This window comes from Abramis brama, assembly GCF_963993115.1.
Source record: "Abramis brama genome assembly, chromosome: 1".
Lineage (NCBI taxonomy): Eukaryota > Metazoa > Chordata > Actinopteri > Cypriniformes > Leuciscidae > Abramis > Abramis brama.
The window spans coordinates 8,811,729-8,829,550 of NC_139963.1; the positions used below are offsets into that span (position 1 = coordinate 8,811,729).

General features: G+C 39.3%; 1 protein-coding gene across 1 annotated transcript in view; it reads right to left on the minus strand.

Moving 5' to 3' along the window:
- LOC311083601 (uncharacterized protein) overlaps positions 1-12,177 on the minus strand; it is a 45,720-nt gene extending 33,543 nt beyond the window's left edge. Inside the window, 6 exon segments of the mRNA XM_084115265.1 lie at positions 597-770; positions 897-2,514; positions 2,517-2,827; positions 4,147-4,236; positions 9,780-11,459; positions 12,070-12,177. Of these exon segments, the coding sequence (XP_083971391.1) occupies positions 597-770; positions 897-2,514; positions 2,517-2,827; positions 4,147-4,236; positions 9,780-11,404 (3,818 nt within the window). The 5' untranslated portion in view covers positions 11,405-11,459; positions 12,070-12,177.
- Between the last annotated feature and the right edge of the window lie 5,645 nt (positions 12,178-17,822).

Below are 17,822 nucleotides of genomic sequence, written 5' to 3' on the forward strand. Positions count from 1 at the left end.
GCCAGTCTCCAGACCTAAACCCAATAGAGAATCTTTGGAGGGAGCTCAAACTCCGTGTTTCTCAGCGACAGCCCAGAAACCTGACTGATCTAGAGAAGATCTGTGTGGATGAGTGGGCCAAAATCCCTCCTGCAGTGTGTGCAAACCTGGTGAAAAACTACAGGAAACGTTTGACCTCTGTAATTGCAAACAAAGGCTACTGTACCAAATATTAACACTGATTTTCTCAGGTGTTCAAATACTTATTTGCAGCTGTATCATACAAATAAATAGTTAAAAAATCATACATTGTGATTTCTGGATTTTTTTTTTTAGATTATGTCTCTCACAGTGGACATGCACCTACGATGACAATTTCAGACCCCTCCATGATTTCTAAGTGGGAGAACTTGCAAAATAGCAGGGTGTTCAAATACTTATTTTCCTCACTGTACAACTGAAAACTGAGTGTAAAGCAGGAACTGTAGTGGCAATTTTGCAGCCTTGTATAAGGATTTGGTACATTAGAGATTTTAAGTATTGATGATTGCATTTCAAGTTCAAATTAAATATATAAACAATTGAGAAACTGTAATTAATAAATGTGAAACACAAACCTCAGAACATTGAGTTGACAGTTTGGACTCCTCAGTCCAAAACAAAGCAGCTTCTCTCTTGAATCATGCAGGTCATTGTTACTCAGGTCCAGCTCTCTCAGGGGGGAGTTTGATGATTGTAGAGCTGAAGACACAATTTCACAGTGCTGATCTGTGAGATTACAGTCTGCCAAACTTAAAAAATAAAGGATATTTGATTAAAAGGTATGCAGGTGTCAAGACCAACTTCATCTATCATTGTGGGGGTATTATGTTCATATTTCAATTCAGTTGATATTATGTTCATATTTTCACACTCACAAAGCTTTTCTGCAGTTCCTCAGAGCGGGCAACAGTCTGCTTCGACCCTCTTGTGATGATATGATCTTGTACTTTTTAGGGTCAAATTCATCAATCACCTCCTCTGACATCAGGATCATGTTTGCCAAAGTTGAACATTGTGCAAGAGAAAGACGTTTGTCATTTGTTCCAGATTTTAAAAATGCCTGCATTTCTTCAACAATAGAATTATTCCTCATCTCAATCAAGCAATGCGACAGATTCATCCATCTTTCAGGGCTGACATTATTTTTTTGACCTCGTTTGAGGTTGTGGATTATTTTCTTGATGTTTTCTGGGTTGTTCTCTGTGTGAATCAGCAGATCCTGTAAGAGCCTCTGATTGGACTCCAGTGAGATGCCATGAAGGAATCGAAGGAAAAGATCCAGGTGTCCATTTTTACTGTTCAAGGCTTTATTCATTGCTCCCTTCAGAAACGCATCCAGAGAAACATTTCCAGATTGAGTTCTGGACTTTCCTGTGAGGAACATTTTCAGAACTTCACTGTTCTTGTGTAAATAACAGAGAAACACATACAGTGCTGCAAAAAACTCCTGGAAGCTGAGATGTACAAAGCTGTAAACCTTCCTGTGATAAATAATAGATTCCTCCCTAAAGATCTCAGTGCAAATCCCAGAATACACTGAGGCGTCAGTGACGTCTATGCCGCTCTCAATCAGGTCCTCCTCATAGAACATCACATTGCCCTTCATCAGCTGATTGAAAGCCAGTTCAGCAAGTTTCACAATCACTTCTCTGTTGGACTGCAGGAGTTTCTCTGGATCTCTCTCTTCATACTTCTGGTTCCTCATGCTAGTTTGAATGAGGAGGAAGTGTATGTACATTTCAGTCAGAGTTTGAGGGATTTCTGCAGTGAGATCTTGTTTCAGGATGTTTTGAAGCACAGTGGCTGAGATCCAGCAGAAGACGGGTATGTGGCACATGATGTGGAGGCTTCTTGCTCTTCTGATGTGAGAGATGATTCTGCTGGCTTGATCCTCATCACTGATTCTCTTCCTGAAATATTCCTCCTTCTGAGGGTCATTGAATCCCTGAATTTCTGTCACACGGTTGATGTAGTTTGAGGGGATCTGATTGGCTGCTGCTGGTCTGGTGGTGATCCAGATGAGAGCAGAGGGAAGCAGATCTCCTTTCATGAGGTTTGACATCAACACACCCACTGATGAAGACTCAGTCACATCAGAAACTTTCTCACTGTCTGAAAACATCAGTGTAATTCTGCTTTCATCCAGACCATCAAAGATGAACACAACTGTACATTCATCATACATCTTTGAGTTCAGATCTTGAAGTTCAGGATGAAAGTCCAGCAGAAGTCTGTGAAGACTGTACTGATGATCTTTAATCAAGTTCAGCTCTCTAAATGGAAGCACAAACATGAAGTCTACATCCTGATTGGCTTTTCCCTCGGCCCAGTCCAGAATGAACTTCTGCACAGAGACGGTTTTTCCGATTCCAGCGATGCCTTTAGTAAGAACAGTCTTGATTTTGTCTTTCTTCTCTCTTCTCTTCTCCTCATATCCTAGTTCAGGTGAAGGATCAAAGATGTCATTGCAGTTGATTGGAGTGTCTTGTAACTTTTCTCCATCTGTAGCACCTCATGTTCTTCATTCACTCCTTCACTCTCTCCCTCTATGATGTACAGCTGTGTGTAAATCCTGTTCAGGAGGGTCTGATTCTCTTGTAGTTTGATTCCCTCAAATAAGCTCTCATACTTGTTCTTCATGCTGGTTTTGTGCTGGTCTTTGACTCTCTGCAGATCATCATGCACTGGCTGGTGAGAATAGAGCTGCAGGGCTGCTTCTGTGTCAAGATGACTGATATGTTTCTGACAGGAGGAGGATGAGCTGGTCTGAGAGGACACATCTCTGATCTGGTCAGCTTTCACACTACTGAAAACACATTTGTGAAAATAATTAAATATGTTTAATATGAAAATCATATCATATGAGTAGTGTTTGCTCTTACAGGCAAATTTCCATCTATTATGGCCAACTGACATCTTAATATCACACATGGAGTTTCTTAAGGTTCTGTTCTAGCAATGATTTAACCCATCAGTGTTTCCCATTCATTAACTAGATTGTGGCGGCCCACCATAGTCTAATCTGTCCCGCTACAGTTTCATAATAAACCAAAAATATAACTAAACTTAACCATTAAAGTTCAGGCAGAATTGACCAAATTTTGTCTTTGTGAAATTTGCACACTGAACATGGGTTGCAGCTCTTAAAAATCAGGCATGTGGGGGCAGATAATGACCTCCATATTTAAAGTAAAGAGACATCAAGTTTTCATTAGTCAAAATGTTCAAAAAAAGAAGAAAAGAAGAAAGAAGGCTAACATTTTTTGGCATAAAGTTTAAACCAGAAACCATTATTTTAAAATATCACAGAAGCACTGACATGGAGAAAAAGCAGTTTTTTATCTTAAATGATTACATGTAATTAATTTACAAGTAAATGATGACTGATGGCAGATGAAAAGAGACTGCAAACTCAGCTTGTTTCTGCATTTCCTTGTTGCACATAAAAGTCCCCTTTGCCACAAGTGAAGCATTTGAAAAATCAGAGATTTTAAGTCTAAATAACCTCCCACCTTTCCTTTAGAAATAGAAAATCACAGACATCCTGTAATCTTGATCAGCTGATGTGGATCCTGATTTTTTAAAAAGTTATTTTATATATGCTTTATATATATGCTTCATTGTCTGGTTTGAGCAGTCATGCCTTTGTGTCATCAATATAAGATTACATGTTTAGAGACAATCAGTCGATTCATAGGAAGTTATTATTGGCTGATTTATGGCAGATCGATCAGTGTATCCTTACAAACCACTTACATTTAGAATGAGCAGAGATTTTGTGGCACCTCCAGCAATTTGTCATGACAACCAGATTGGGAACCACTGATTATTTATTCCTAACCAGACTTTTCTTGTTTCAGTTTTTATCAAAATTAATAATTTCGGTGCATCACTTATTTAAAGAATAACTGTCAATATAACACTGATGCAACACATGCAACAAAACTCATTCCTGTGTAAATGGAGGTCTAACAGAGAAATAACAGAGAGAAGCATAAGAAAACACTATTTAACAATTCCTTTCTTTGCATCTTGACTTCCACTTAAAGAACTTTAGCCATATGTAAAATTTTCTGAACCTTCGTGCATTCTGTGATCATGTTTCTCACACATGATGATACTCACACAGGGTCAAAGGTCACTGCTCCATCACTGAATTTTGTGGCCTTCATGGTCAAACAGTTGGATACTGGAGAAGCTGCTCTCTTTCTTTTCCTGTTGTTGATAATGAGAAATAAACAGAAATATTTCAAATAGTTTCCATGCAGATTATTTGACTGCTCCATTAAATTAACCCTGTCAATACTTCTGTAATTTATAGAGCAGTATTTGTATTAGTTTTAGAGAGAAAACATGTTTTATTAATAGTAGGGTACAACAGGGCTAAAGGCCACCGGGGTAAAAGCTGCATTTGATTTTATTACCCTTTAAAGGGATAGTTCACTTTAAAATGAAAATTCTGTCATCATATACTCACCCTCATGTTGTTTCAATCCTGTATGAATTTCTTTCTTCTGCTGAACAGAAAGCAAGATATTTAGAAGAATATCAGTAACCAGACAGTTTCTGGTCTCATTGACTTCCATAATAGGAAAAAATATATACTATGGAAGTCAATGAGACCAGAAACTGTCTGGTTACTGATATTCTTCTAAATATCTTGCTTTCTGTTCAGCAGAAGAAAGAAATTCATACAGGATTGAAACAACATGAGGGTGAGTAAATGATGACAGAATTTTCATTTTAAAGTGAACTATCCCTTTAAACCACTAGATGGCACAAAAACTTTCCTAAACATCCACGTTTCACATGGACATTTGGCTGATTCTTGACATTATCACAGACAGCAGCGCAAAGTTGATTCTGTGCTTAATTAATCCAATATTTCATGGTTTTAAAATGTTATTGATTTAATTTGCCGTTGAGAATCGGTACAGTTATTGAATATATTTTGAGATAAAGGTCTTGTAAACGATTTTCACTTTTGTTCAAGGTAATTTAAGCAACAGTTTTTCTGAATATTACGTGAAGTTTGGTAATTGGCCCTAATGTTGATGCTACAGGCACAATAATTAAACAATTCAATAATTAATAGCTGGCTGACTTTTCCATGTGTTCCCCCATATTTAAGGAAACCATCATATAAATCATTTCATATAATAAATTATAAAAAATATTGTTACTACTGTAAAATATTTTTTATGGGATCTCAAAGCTTGCAGAATATTTTGTTTTTTTTAAATTTAATGTTTTTTTTTTTAATGAATAGGCAAACAAAAAATGTATTTCACTGTATTTCAGTCCTGGTGAGTCTTTTATCCTGAGTCTGAGGTAAAAGCCCCTTTTACATTTATAAGATTTTTAATCAAAAGAAACCACTTTAATGATTTATTTTACCAAAATGCATTTACCCATCAATGTTAATAATAACATTATATAAAACATATATATAAACATTCACTGTCAGGCCAAAAAAGAGCCTCTGTGTGGATTTAAATAGACAAAAGAAATGATGGAAGCTGTTTTATGGAAGACATCGTGTATAGTCCCAGTGCCTAAGATAACAAACCCCTCAGAGTTCTCACACTACAGACCAGTTGCTTTAACAGCGCAGTTGATGAAGGTCTTTGAGAGATTAGTATTACACCATATTAAGCAGGTAATGAATGCTGCTGAGGATAAACTACAGTTTGCCTATAAAACTGGTGTTGGGGTTGATGATGCAATTACTTATCTCTTACACAAATCACTAAGACATTTAGAGACTCTGGGTCAAAGTCGGGTCAAAGTCGTATTCTGGATAACATCGTCAGAATTACATTCTTTGAATAACAAGCTTGAATGTTCTGATAATACGATACAAGTCTAAGAAGGGTCAAAGTTGTATTCATCTGTTAAGACAATGTATATAATACAATCTTAATGCCTTGCGGAACTGATACTGGAAATTAATGGTTATTGTTGTGAATGTTTTTTATTTATTATTATTACTGTGTGGTATGTGCTGCTGTGACATGTACATCTACGACTCTGGGGATTAATAAAGTTTATTGAATTGAATTGAAATGCTTAAGAGTCTATGACTGGATCATCATTGTGTTTCTAGCATGTTATATGTTTGGCAACAGCAGAGGTGTAAAGACAAGAGGTCAGAAAGTAGAAGTCCTGCCATATGTTTATTCCACCCATGAACTCAGCAGCTGATTCACTAATTAGTTCTGTCTCCTGGCTGAAAAACTGTGACAATTAGCAAATCCAGGTGATTGGAACAAAATACTGAGGAGGACCTTTACTTTCTGAACCTGGACTTTACACCTCTGGGCAACAGTTCGTTCTTCTAACCCTAATTGATGGAGTGTGTAGCTTTTCATTTCTTAAACAAACACGTAGGAAGACACATCATGGCCATATTCCAGGATGTCAAGATTCATCAGGCTCAGATTGTGAAAGAATGGTTGTGAGGAGCATGAAGGATCATTTTCACACATGAATCGGCTCCTCTGAGTCCAGATCTTAAATTCATTGAAAGTCTTTGGGATGTGCTGGAGGAGACTTTACACAGTGCTGGACTCTTGCATTAACAATACAAGATCTCGACCAACAATTAATGCACTTCTTGATGGAAATAAATGTTGTGATGATATCAGTTGACTTTCAGTGTTGATGCTTTTGACAGTTTTTATATTATTTATTAATGTCTACTTTTTTTAAATCAGTCAATAAATTCACAGAGCGCTGGTGAAGTGAAGCAAAGAAGAAGAGCAGGGGAAAAAAACAGTATAGAAGAATCATAATAATATTCGTGTCAGTCATTGATGTTTATTTACTATTTTTGAGGAGCTACTTTAGAGTATCTTAACTGGAATGGACAGCTAACTTTTTCATTTTATTTACATTTAGTGCAAGTTCAGTGTAGAACTTTTTCTTCACAAAAGTATCTTAATTTAAGCTACTATAACTTTGTTTTATTTTTACATTAATTGTTACTTGCTTTCACTTCAGCAATAAAATCCTAGGTGTCTTCTATTAAAAGAGGCCAGTGTTCAAAGCGTTCATGAGTTTTTAAATCACCAAATGGAGTTTGAATGTCACCTAGCGGCCATATTGGCTTCTGCGCCTCAAACACCCAGAGCATATTGATTGTTTGGGACAAATTTGAAAGACAACTTGGTTGGATTTACTGCTTTTTCAGTTTTAGGTGCCCAGGCACAGGCTTTATATTAATAGAAAAGAAAAATAAATGTAAAGCAGCACATTAAGTTCAGCAACCATTTAAGTTTGGATTTGTGATTTTCCAGTCTATGTTCAAGAATAGGGGTGCCAGGTGAGAGGCTAATGAGACTAACTAGTTATCTGGAGTCCAAGACTACACGCTAAAAAATCTTGGGTTATTTTTTCAGTATTTGGGTAGTTTTTGTGTTAACCAGCTCCTGGGTCAGACTTAACAACCCAGTGTTTGGGTATTTTTCTTGTGTTACACAGATCTTGGGTCAGACATAACAACCCAGGGATTGAGTTATTTATCACTGGCTTTTTGCGACCTCTTCAGGAGAAAGCAGTGCATCTCTGTCAAAATAATGCATGTCTTCGGTAAAATACAGGTTTGTGTATTTTATTTTATCTATAAATTCGTTATCGTGCTGTATATCGTTTAATTTTATGCAAAGCAACATACAGGGTCGCGATGTGACACTCACCTACACTAGTGTCGCGTGACTCACGACAGTCTTTTCGCGTGATGGAAACGCCTGATGCCTTGCAAAAACTGTATGATTTTATTCAAAAATATACAGAATATAAATATGTATGATGTTAAAATATGTTCTCAGAACTGTACACTGTTTGGTTATGGCCAGGTTATGGAGCCAGTCGCAGCATATTTCGGCTACGAGTGAAACGCAGGGCGGCGGTCTGAAGTTAGAAGTTCAACCGCTGAACATGACACAAGTGCCGGTGTGGTATAGTATTCTGTAACCCTATAGTAATGGGTCCGGGTTGAGGACCCAATTAGTATGCCAGTAGTATGCCTGATCTAAATCTGTTCTAACGATACGGGAAGGCAGTATCAGTGCAGTATAAGCTCAGGAAAAGCTCATAGCACGATCATCGGATAACGTTAGCTGTATGCTATGCTATTATCTAAGCTAACTAAAAAACACTACCAACGAGAAATGTTTAATTTCACAATCTATAGCTTCGGTTAAATACTAGTATATGAAACGTATAATTTAAAATACATTAAATACATTAATGATTTGTTATAACGTAGTACAAACGTCTTCTATAATAAAGTGATTTTGTATGATTTATAACCAGGCACTAAAGCGATTACCCATAAAACGTGCTTTGAACCAATCGGATTGCTTGGGTCCTCAGCCCGGACCCATTACTATAGGGTTACAGGATACTATACCACACCGGCACGAGATCCAGCGCCGTTACGGTGGAAACGGGACAACAGAGACTGGTCGATTACACTTGAATTACTTATAAATGTTCAATTTTTACTGATAAAATTTGTTAAACTAGTTTAAATGTTGGCAATATGTATTAAAAATTATATAAAACATACTATATACTATAAAATATGCAAGTCAGTGGTTGTATCGAGTATTGTTTTTAAATTTAGAGTGTATATCTATAGCAGGCGTAGCCAACGTCAGTCCTGATGAGTGTTGCTCCAACCCTGATAAAAACTCACATGTCTGTAGCTTTCTAGTAACCTTAATGCAGAGTTTCCACTGCACGATTTTCAAAGTAGTCGGGTCACTGTTCTTTCACCCTGCGGGACTATCCGGGGTAACTTTCAGTTGCTGCTGTGTGCACATTTCACGATGGATCGGCGACAGGTTTCACATTGCATGACTTTACAAAAGAAAGAATCACCGACAACTTCTGTTTGGTCCACAAACTATATTTCACAACCAAACACACGTGAGACTTAGCCTTGAAAAAAAAAGCTTGCAATCCAAATTGTCTGTGCGCTGATTTGCAGTGAAAAGGAGAAAAAGAAAAACAGATTATGCAGGAGGAAATGGTTGGGGAGATGCGGGGAGCAAGGACTGTGTGTTCTGCAAAGAGAGTTGGGGGTAAATAAATAATTTTGCAATGTGCTGCTGGCCAACCAAATGTTTGTGTTTTATTTTTGTTTGATATAATTGTAAAGCTTGTGATATAACTGTAAAGCTTGTGATATAACTGTAAAGCTTGTAATATAACTATAAAGCTTGAGTGTTCTGGTCTTCTGGTCTATAACTTCTCCCCGAACTTCCCGCTGCCCTGTATCTTGATCTCTCATTGATCATCACTGATGTAATTTTCAGTGAGAACACATTTCACACAGCAAGATTTTCCAGATATTTATTTAGCATGCCAAATATCTCACGGGCGTCAGCGACTCATCAACGATTTTCTTTTAGATCATGTCTTTGATACTGCAAACTGCATGTTTGTCTCTCGCGTGAATGAGCACCGATTTGCTTCTGATTTCGGGCATTTGTCTGTGATTTCGCAAAATCTGTCGGTAAGTGAAAATCGGGGCTAAAATCGTGCAGTGTGAACTCGGGTTTAAGAACATTACTGTGTCGACCAGAGTTAAAAATAATTTTTACAGATCTTAATTTTTATTTTATTTTTATTTACAAAGTAATTTACTAGCATTTCAGAGAAAGTGACTTCTGCGACTGTCTCACCAGGTTAAGTAATTTCACATTCAAGTTTCACTATAGCAGATAGTTCAGCAGCTTCATGATACTCACACAAGGTCAGAGGTTACAGCAGGTCCATTACTGAACAAAGGAGGATGAATCATGGAGCTGTTACTCTTCATGGACACACAGCTGAATCCTGAAGATGGTCCATTACTGAACAAAGGAGGATCTATCATGGAGCTGTTACTCTTCATAGACACACAGCTGAATCCTGAAGATGGTCCATTACTGAACAAAGGAGGCTCAATCATGGAGCTGTTACTCTTCATGGACACACAGCTGAATCCTGAAGATGGTCCATTACTGAACAAAGGAGGATGAATCATGGAGCTGTTACTCTTCATGGACACACAGCTGAATCCTGAAGATGGTCCATTACTGAACAAAGGAGGATCTATCATGGAGCTGTTACTCTTCATAGACACACAGCTGAATCCTGAAGATGGTCCATTACTGAACAAAGGAGGCTCAATCATGGAGCTGTTACTCTTCATGGACACACAGCTGAATCCTGAAGATGGTCCATTACTGAACAAAGGAGGATCTATCATGGAGCTGTTACTCTTCATAGACACACAGCTGAATCCTGAAGATGGTCCATTACTGAACAAAGGAGGATCTATCATGGAGCTGTTACTCTTCATGGACACACAGCTGAATCCTGAAGATGGTCCATTACTGAACAAAGGAGGATCTATCATGGAGCTGTTACTCTTCAAAGACACACAGCTGAATCCTGAAGATGGTCCATTACTGAACAAAGGAGGATCTATCATGGAGTTGTTACTCTTCATAGACACACAGCTGAATCCTGAAGATGGTCCATTACTGAACAAAGGAGGATCTATCATGGAGTTGTTACTCTTCATGGACACACAGCTGAATCCTGAAGATGGTCCATTACTGAACAAAGGAGGATCTATCATGGAGCTGTTACTCTTCAAAGACACACAGCTGAATCCTGAAGATGGTCCATTACTGAACAAAGGAGGATCTATCATGGAGTTGTTACTCTTCATGGACACACAGCTGAATCCTGAAGATGGTCCATTACTGAACAAAGGAGGCTCAATCATGGAGTTGTTACTCTTCATGGACACACAGCTGAATCCTGAAGATGGTCCATTACTGAACAAAGGAGGCTCAATCATGGAGTTGTTACTCTTCATGGACACACAGCTGAATCCTGAAGATGGTCCATTACTGAACAAAGGAGGATCTATCATGGAGCTGTTACTCTTCAAAGACACACAGCTGAATCCTGAAGATGGTCCATTACTGAACAAAGGAGGATCTATCATGGAGCTGTTACTCTTCATGGACACACAGCTGAATCCTGAAGATGGTCCATTACTGAACAAAGGAGGATCTATCATGGAGCTGTTACTCTTCAAAGACACACAGCTGAATCCTGAAGATGGTCCATTACTGAACAAAGGAGGATCTATCATGGAGTTGTTACTCTTCATGGACACACAGCTGAATCCTGAAGATGGTCCATTACTGAACAAAGGAGGCTCAATCATGGAGTTGTTACTCTTCATGGACACACAGCTGAATCCAGAAGATGCTGCTCTCTGAGTGTGAACAGACGCCTCCTCTTCTCTCTCCTCACACACACTCATTTTACAGGTACGGTTCTCCTCCTCCTCTCTCTCCTCACACACACTCATTTTACAGGAAGTTTGCTCCTTCTCTTCCTCCTTGATGAGAGACTTGATTCCAGACCTGCATGTGGACACAACACAACTGAATTTCGACACATTTGAATTAAATGGCATTTAATTCACTTTAACGCAGCATTAACAGTTTTTCTCCAGTTAATAGTGTTTGTTTGTAGAGCAACATGTCGGCCACACTACTTTCAAACACAGCGTTTAAACACTGGATTCACCTTCACTTTAATGACACTGATGAACTCTAAAAGGTGTTTTTCACAATCCGTTTTTTCGTCTCGCATTAAGCAAATATGATGTTATTTATATCGATTATCCTGCGACTACACCTCCTTTCCCCAGTATTACTGCGCCACTGAACATTACAATAGGCTACAGATTATTTAAATAATTAAATAGTTTAAAGTCAACTATTTGACTTTATATTTCAACATTAAACTAAAATTCTCCTGCTAAAGAAAAGAATAAGTGTAAGTTTAACCATTTTCGGCCAATTAGGCTAACGTTAATGAGTGTTACAGTTGACGTGAAGTAGGCCTATCACGAAAGTAACTTTCAACTTCATATGTATGAGATAATCATGAGTTTGAGTTTGCCATAAGGTCTGTTAAGACGCAAATACTCTATCGATATTACAGCTATACAAAGTTTAACGAACTTACTGTCACATGTGAAGCGATTGCTGATTTTCTATCTTCCGAAATGGCGTCTTTACAGTCATGGACTGCTTTCGGTTTCACTGGAGATGGGTCTGTCTGCGGACTGCAAGAGAGGGGCGTAACTTGAAGTTGTCCAAATCACACAGAACCACACGATATGTCAAACTCAAAACGAGATGTTGTCGGCAAGATGCCAGCTCGTATAGAGACATTTAATAATGTCGTAAGTTTAACATTTAAACTTAAACCACATTATTAGATTACCCTTTGACTTTATGAATACACATTATGACAGCTTAATGATTTTTGTAATTTTTTTGTGCATTTATTTAAAGACCGCATATACCTTCTTTTTTTTTGTTACTAGTGTTACCTTACTACTTTGGCAATATATTAAAGGTTTTTATGAAATATTATTTCCAAAAAAAAACAAAAAAATCAGCACATGTAGTCAGAGTTACAGAAAAATAATAATAATGCAACAAATAAGGAAATTGTTTTATTTATTTTAATCAGGTTTGTTAAAAGTATGTTGAATGATGTTAGTTCATTTGTGCAACCATGTATTTGCTATAATGATTTGAAAACCAGTTAAAATCAAGTAATGATGCAATCCTTTAAATCTTAGCTTTTGAATGTATGCAGAATTAAATGGATGTAAAATTATTATCAGGTCACATGTGATTTTATTTATTTAATGTGACAGAAAAAAAGTCATTAACACCAGTGACCCACAATGAATCACCAATGAGACCAAAGATCATTATTCTTCAATAATAATAATAATAATAATATAATCATAATAATAATAATCATTATTCTTCAACTATAATTAAGTAGATGAGACTAAATTGTTACTTTTGGCATTCAATCTTAATGAATAGCTTTGAGGGTCAAATAACATAATGTTTTATTTTAAAATGTAAAGAAATTGTAACGCTAAAGTGTATTTTAATTGTAATATTTCTGTAAAGGCTAAGGGCAGAAAAATGGACATTTCCATAGAATGACCCAGTAGTAGATCGCCCTGGAGTGGTCACTTTCCATTATTAAATGTAAATGCATGGGTGAGATGTCACCTAATAGATGTAAATGCATAGAGGTTGCCTAATTTATTGTTTTCTATATACCAGTTTACAACTGTGTCCTCTTTATTGTTTGTAACTGTGGTGCTTTTGAGTGACAATTCCTCATTTGTTCTTTTACCCTCATTGTGTTGCCTTTCAAATAAAAGATTTTGTTATGGGTGTGCTTGTTGTTCATTTGTCTCAAAAGTATCATAAGATTTGCTTGGCAGCGGTGCATTTAGCGGTTCATTAGTGCTGTTGATATCAGTCAACATTTTTAATTATCAACAAATCAGGCATACAATAAAACATCAAAAGATGTTTAAAATTATTTATTTAAAGAAAAAAAAAAGAAATAAAGCCCAATTCCAAAAGGATATATTAGTGCTTGCTCCACACTTTATTTGAGTTGGGAAGAATAATTGATAAAACAATACATTGCAATATGGTTTCTTGCAATACATTATCAGTACCCTGGCACTGATGCAGATTTCAGCTTGCTTTACTGTATACCAAAACAAGCATTTCGTTTCTTGAACAGCTAAGAGTCAGTTTAATCAACTCTAGTATGTTCTGTTTATGTTAAACTCGTGCGAGAGCGATTCAAAAGCATTCAGAACTGTCTGTTTGCTCTTATCGCTCTCGCGGTACTTTGATATCAGACATACACCGACGATAGACTGTAAAAAGACACCGACCGGTCTGTGCAGCGCTGCTTTAAGTAAAAAAAAAAAAAACAGTGAGCAACTTGAAGTGGGCGTAACTTGAAATTACGTAATTTGAAGAGGCGTAACTTGAAGTCTTGCAGGATGCAGACAGATTCTATTGGATCACAGAGTCAGCAGCTCCTCCTCGAATGGATTCTTTTCATACTTCCGGGTTTGAAACGAGCAAATACATTACAGCAGGGTGACTTGTATTGAAGGTAAATGAGAGGCCATATAAAAATTCTTTTTTGCATTCTCACTTGCACAATTTTTTATTATATGAGAAGAGTTTGAAACAGCATTTGGAGATTAATTTGTTAATGGAAAGTATATACAGAAACAAAAATGCTACAATTTAGAATTTTGGTAACAATTTACTTTGATGGTCCCTTTTGAACATTCTGTTGACTAAGTAAATTTGGAACTTCATGTCAACTATCAGGCATTAGAGTATTAGTTGACAGTCTGCTTAATATATCACGTGTGCTATTATGTAGTAGAATGCACTGTTGTCAACATAAGTTAAAAATAAACAAATCTGCATAAAGTAACTAAACATATGTTATCTATTTTATTCGTCAATTAGTACTGTTGATAGATTGAGGAACATGTTGGAAAAAAAGTGAGTTAACATCAGCAACAACCTCAACATGTTAATGTAGTATTGAGCACATAAATCACAGAGGAAAGGTGAATCTTGTCTGGATGTTGCAGGAACAGATGAACGTGTGTGTGTTTATCCGGTGAAGAGTGGCTCACGAAGGCTGAGTGAGTATACTACAGAAATTAATAAATAAAAAATACATTTAAATCTTTAGTAGTAGTTTATTTTATTGTATTTTAAACAGAGTTATTACAACACTTTTCCCTTATGAGACCCTCCATCACTCCACCTGCCCTTATGAGACCCTCCATCACTCCACCTGCTCTTATGAGACCCTTCATCACTCCACCTCCCCTTACGAGACCCTCCATCACTCCACCTGCCCTTATGAGACCCTTCATCACTCCACCCTTTATGAGACCCTTTATCACTCCACCTGCCCTTATGAGACCCTTCATCACTCCACCCTTTATGAGACCCTTCATCACTCCACCTGCCCTTATGAGACCCTTCATCACTCCACCCTTTATGAGACCCTTTATCACTCCACCTGCCCTTATGAGCCCCTCCATCCGCCCTTATGAGACCCTCCATCACTCCACCTGCTCTTATGAGACCCTTCATCACTCCACCTCCCTTTATGTGACCCTCCATCACTCCACCTGCTCTTATAAGACCCTTCATCACTCCACCTCCCTTTATGTGACCCTCCATCACTCCACCTCCCCTTATGAGCTCCATCACTCCACCTGCCCTTATGAGACCCTTCATCACTCCACCTCCCCTTATGTGACCCTCCATCACTCCACCTGCTCTTATGAGACCCTTCATCACTCCACCTCCCCTTATGAGCTCCTTCATCTCTCCACCTCCCCTTATGAGCCCCTTCATCACTCCACCTGCTCTTATGAGCCCCTCCATCACTCCACCTGCCCTTACGATACCCTCCATCTGCCCTTATTAGCCCATCCATCACTCTACCTGCCCTTATGAGACCCTCCATCACTCCACCTGCCCTTATGAGACCCTCCATCACTCCACCTGTCCTTATGAGACCCTCCATCACTCCACCTGCCCTTATGAGACCCTTCATCACTCCACCTGCCCTTATGAGACCCTTCATCACTCCACCTCCCCTTATGAGCCCCTTCATCACTCCACCTGCCCTTACGAGACTCTCCATCTGCCCTTACGAGACTCTCCATCTGCCCTTATTAGCCCATCCATCACTCTACCTGCCCTTATGAGACCCTCCATCACTCCACCTGCCCTTATGAGACCCTCCATCACTCCACCTGTCCTTATGAGACCCTCCATCACTCCACCTGCCCTTATGAGACCCTTCATCACTCCACCTCCCCTTATGAGCTCCTTCATCTCTCCACCTCCCCTTATGAGACCTTTCATCACTCCACCTCCCCTTATGAGACCCTTCATCACTCCACCTGCTCTTATGAGCCCCTCCATCACTCCACCTGCCCTTACGATACCCTCCATCTGCCCTTATTAGCCCATCCATCACTCTACCTGCCCTTATGAGACCCTCCATCACTCCACCTGCCCTTATGAGACCCTCCATCACTCCACCTGTCCTTATGAGACCCTCCATCACTCCACCTGCCCTTATGAGACCCTTCATCACTCCACCTGCCCTTATGAGACCCTTCATCACTCCACCTCCCCTTATGAGCCCCTTCATCACTCCACCTGCTCTTATGAGACCCTCCATCACTCCACCTCCCCTTATGAGACTCTCCATCTGCCCTTATTAGCCCATCCATCACTCTACCTGCCCTTATGAGACCCTCCATCACTCCACCTGCCCTTATGAGACCCTCCATCACTCCACCTGTCCTTATGAGACCCTCCATCACTCCACCTGCCCTTATGAGACCCTTCATCACTCCACCTCCCCTTATGAGCTCCTTCATCTCTCCACCTCCCCTTATGAGACCTTTCATCACTCCACCTCCCCTTATGAGACCCTTCATCACTCCACCTGCTCTTATGAGACCCTTCCTCTGCTTATGAGCTCCTTCATCACTCCACCTCCCCTTATGAGCTCCATCACTCCACCTGCCCTTATGAGACCCTCCATCACTCCACCTGCCCTTACTAGACCCTCCATCTGCCCTTATGAGACCCTTCATCACTCCACCTCCCCTTATGAGACCTTTCATTACTCCACCTCCCCTTATGAGCTCCATCACTCCACCTGCCCTTATGAGACCCTCCATCACTCCACCTGCCCTTACTAGACCCTCCATCTGCCCTTATTAGCCCATCCATCACTCCACCTGCCCTTATGAGACCCTTCATCACTCCACCTGCCCTTATGAGACCCTTCATCACTCCACCTGCTCTTATAAAACCCTTCATCACTCCACCTCCCCTTATGAGCTCCTTCATCTCTCCACCTGCCCTTATGAGACCCTTCATCACTCCACCTGCTCTTATGAGACCCTTCATCACTCCACCTCCCCTTATGAGCTCCTTCATCACTCCACCTCCCCTTATGAGCTCCATCACTCCACCTGCCCTTACGAGACCCTCCATCCCTCCATCTGCCCTTATGAGCCCATCCATCACTCCACCTGTCCTTATGAGACCCTCCATCACTCCACCTCCCCTTATGAGCCCCATCACTCCACCTGCCCTTATGAGCCCCTCCATCACTCCACCTGCCCTTATGAGCCCATCCATCACTCCACCTGCCCTTCACTCCACCTGCCCTTATGAGACCCTCCATCACTCCACCTGTCCTTATGAGACCCTTCATCACTCCACCTCCCCTTATGAGCCCCTTCATCACTCCACCTGCCCTTATGAACCCATCCATCACTTCACCTGCCCTTATGAGCCCCTCCATCACTCCACCTGCTCTTATGACACCCTCCATCACTCCACCTCCCCTTATGTAAGGCAAGGCAAGGCAAGGCAAGTTTATTTATATAGCACATTTCATACACAATGGTAATTCAAAGTGCTTTACATACTATTAAAAATAATCAGAAGAAATAAGAATATACAAAACAGTTTAAAATAAAGAAACAAGAAAGAACTAAAAATAATTAAAACAGTTTAGAATAAAGAACAGTTTAAAATAAAGAAACGAGAAAGAACTAAAAATAATTAAAACAGTTTAGAATAAAGACTAAAATAAGACACAGTATAAACAGTCGGACAAACAGTGACACAGTGCTCATTCATTAAATGCAAAGTTAAACAGATGTGTTTTGAGTCTGGATTTGAATGTGACTAATGTAGGAGCACATCTGATCTCCTCTGGAAGCTGGTTCCAGCTGCGGCTGGCATAATAGCTAAAAGCAGACTCTCCTTGCTTAGAGTAAACTCTTGGAACTTCTAGCTGATGTGATC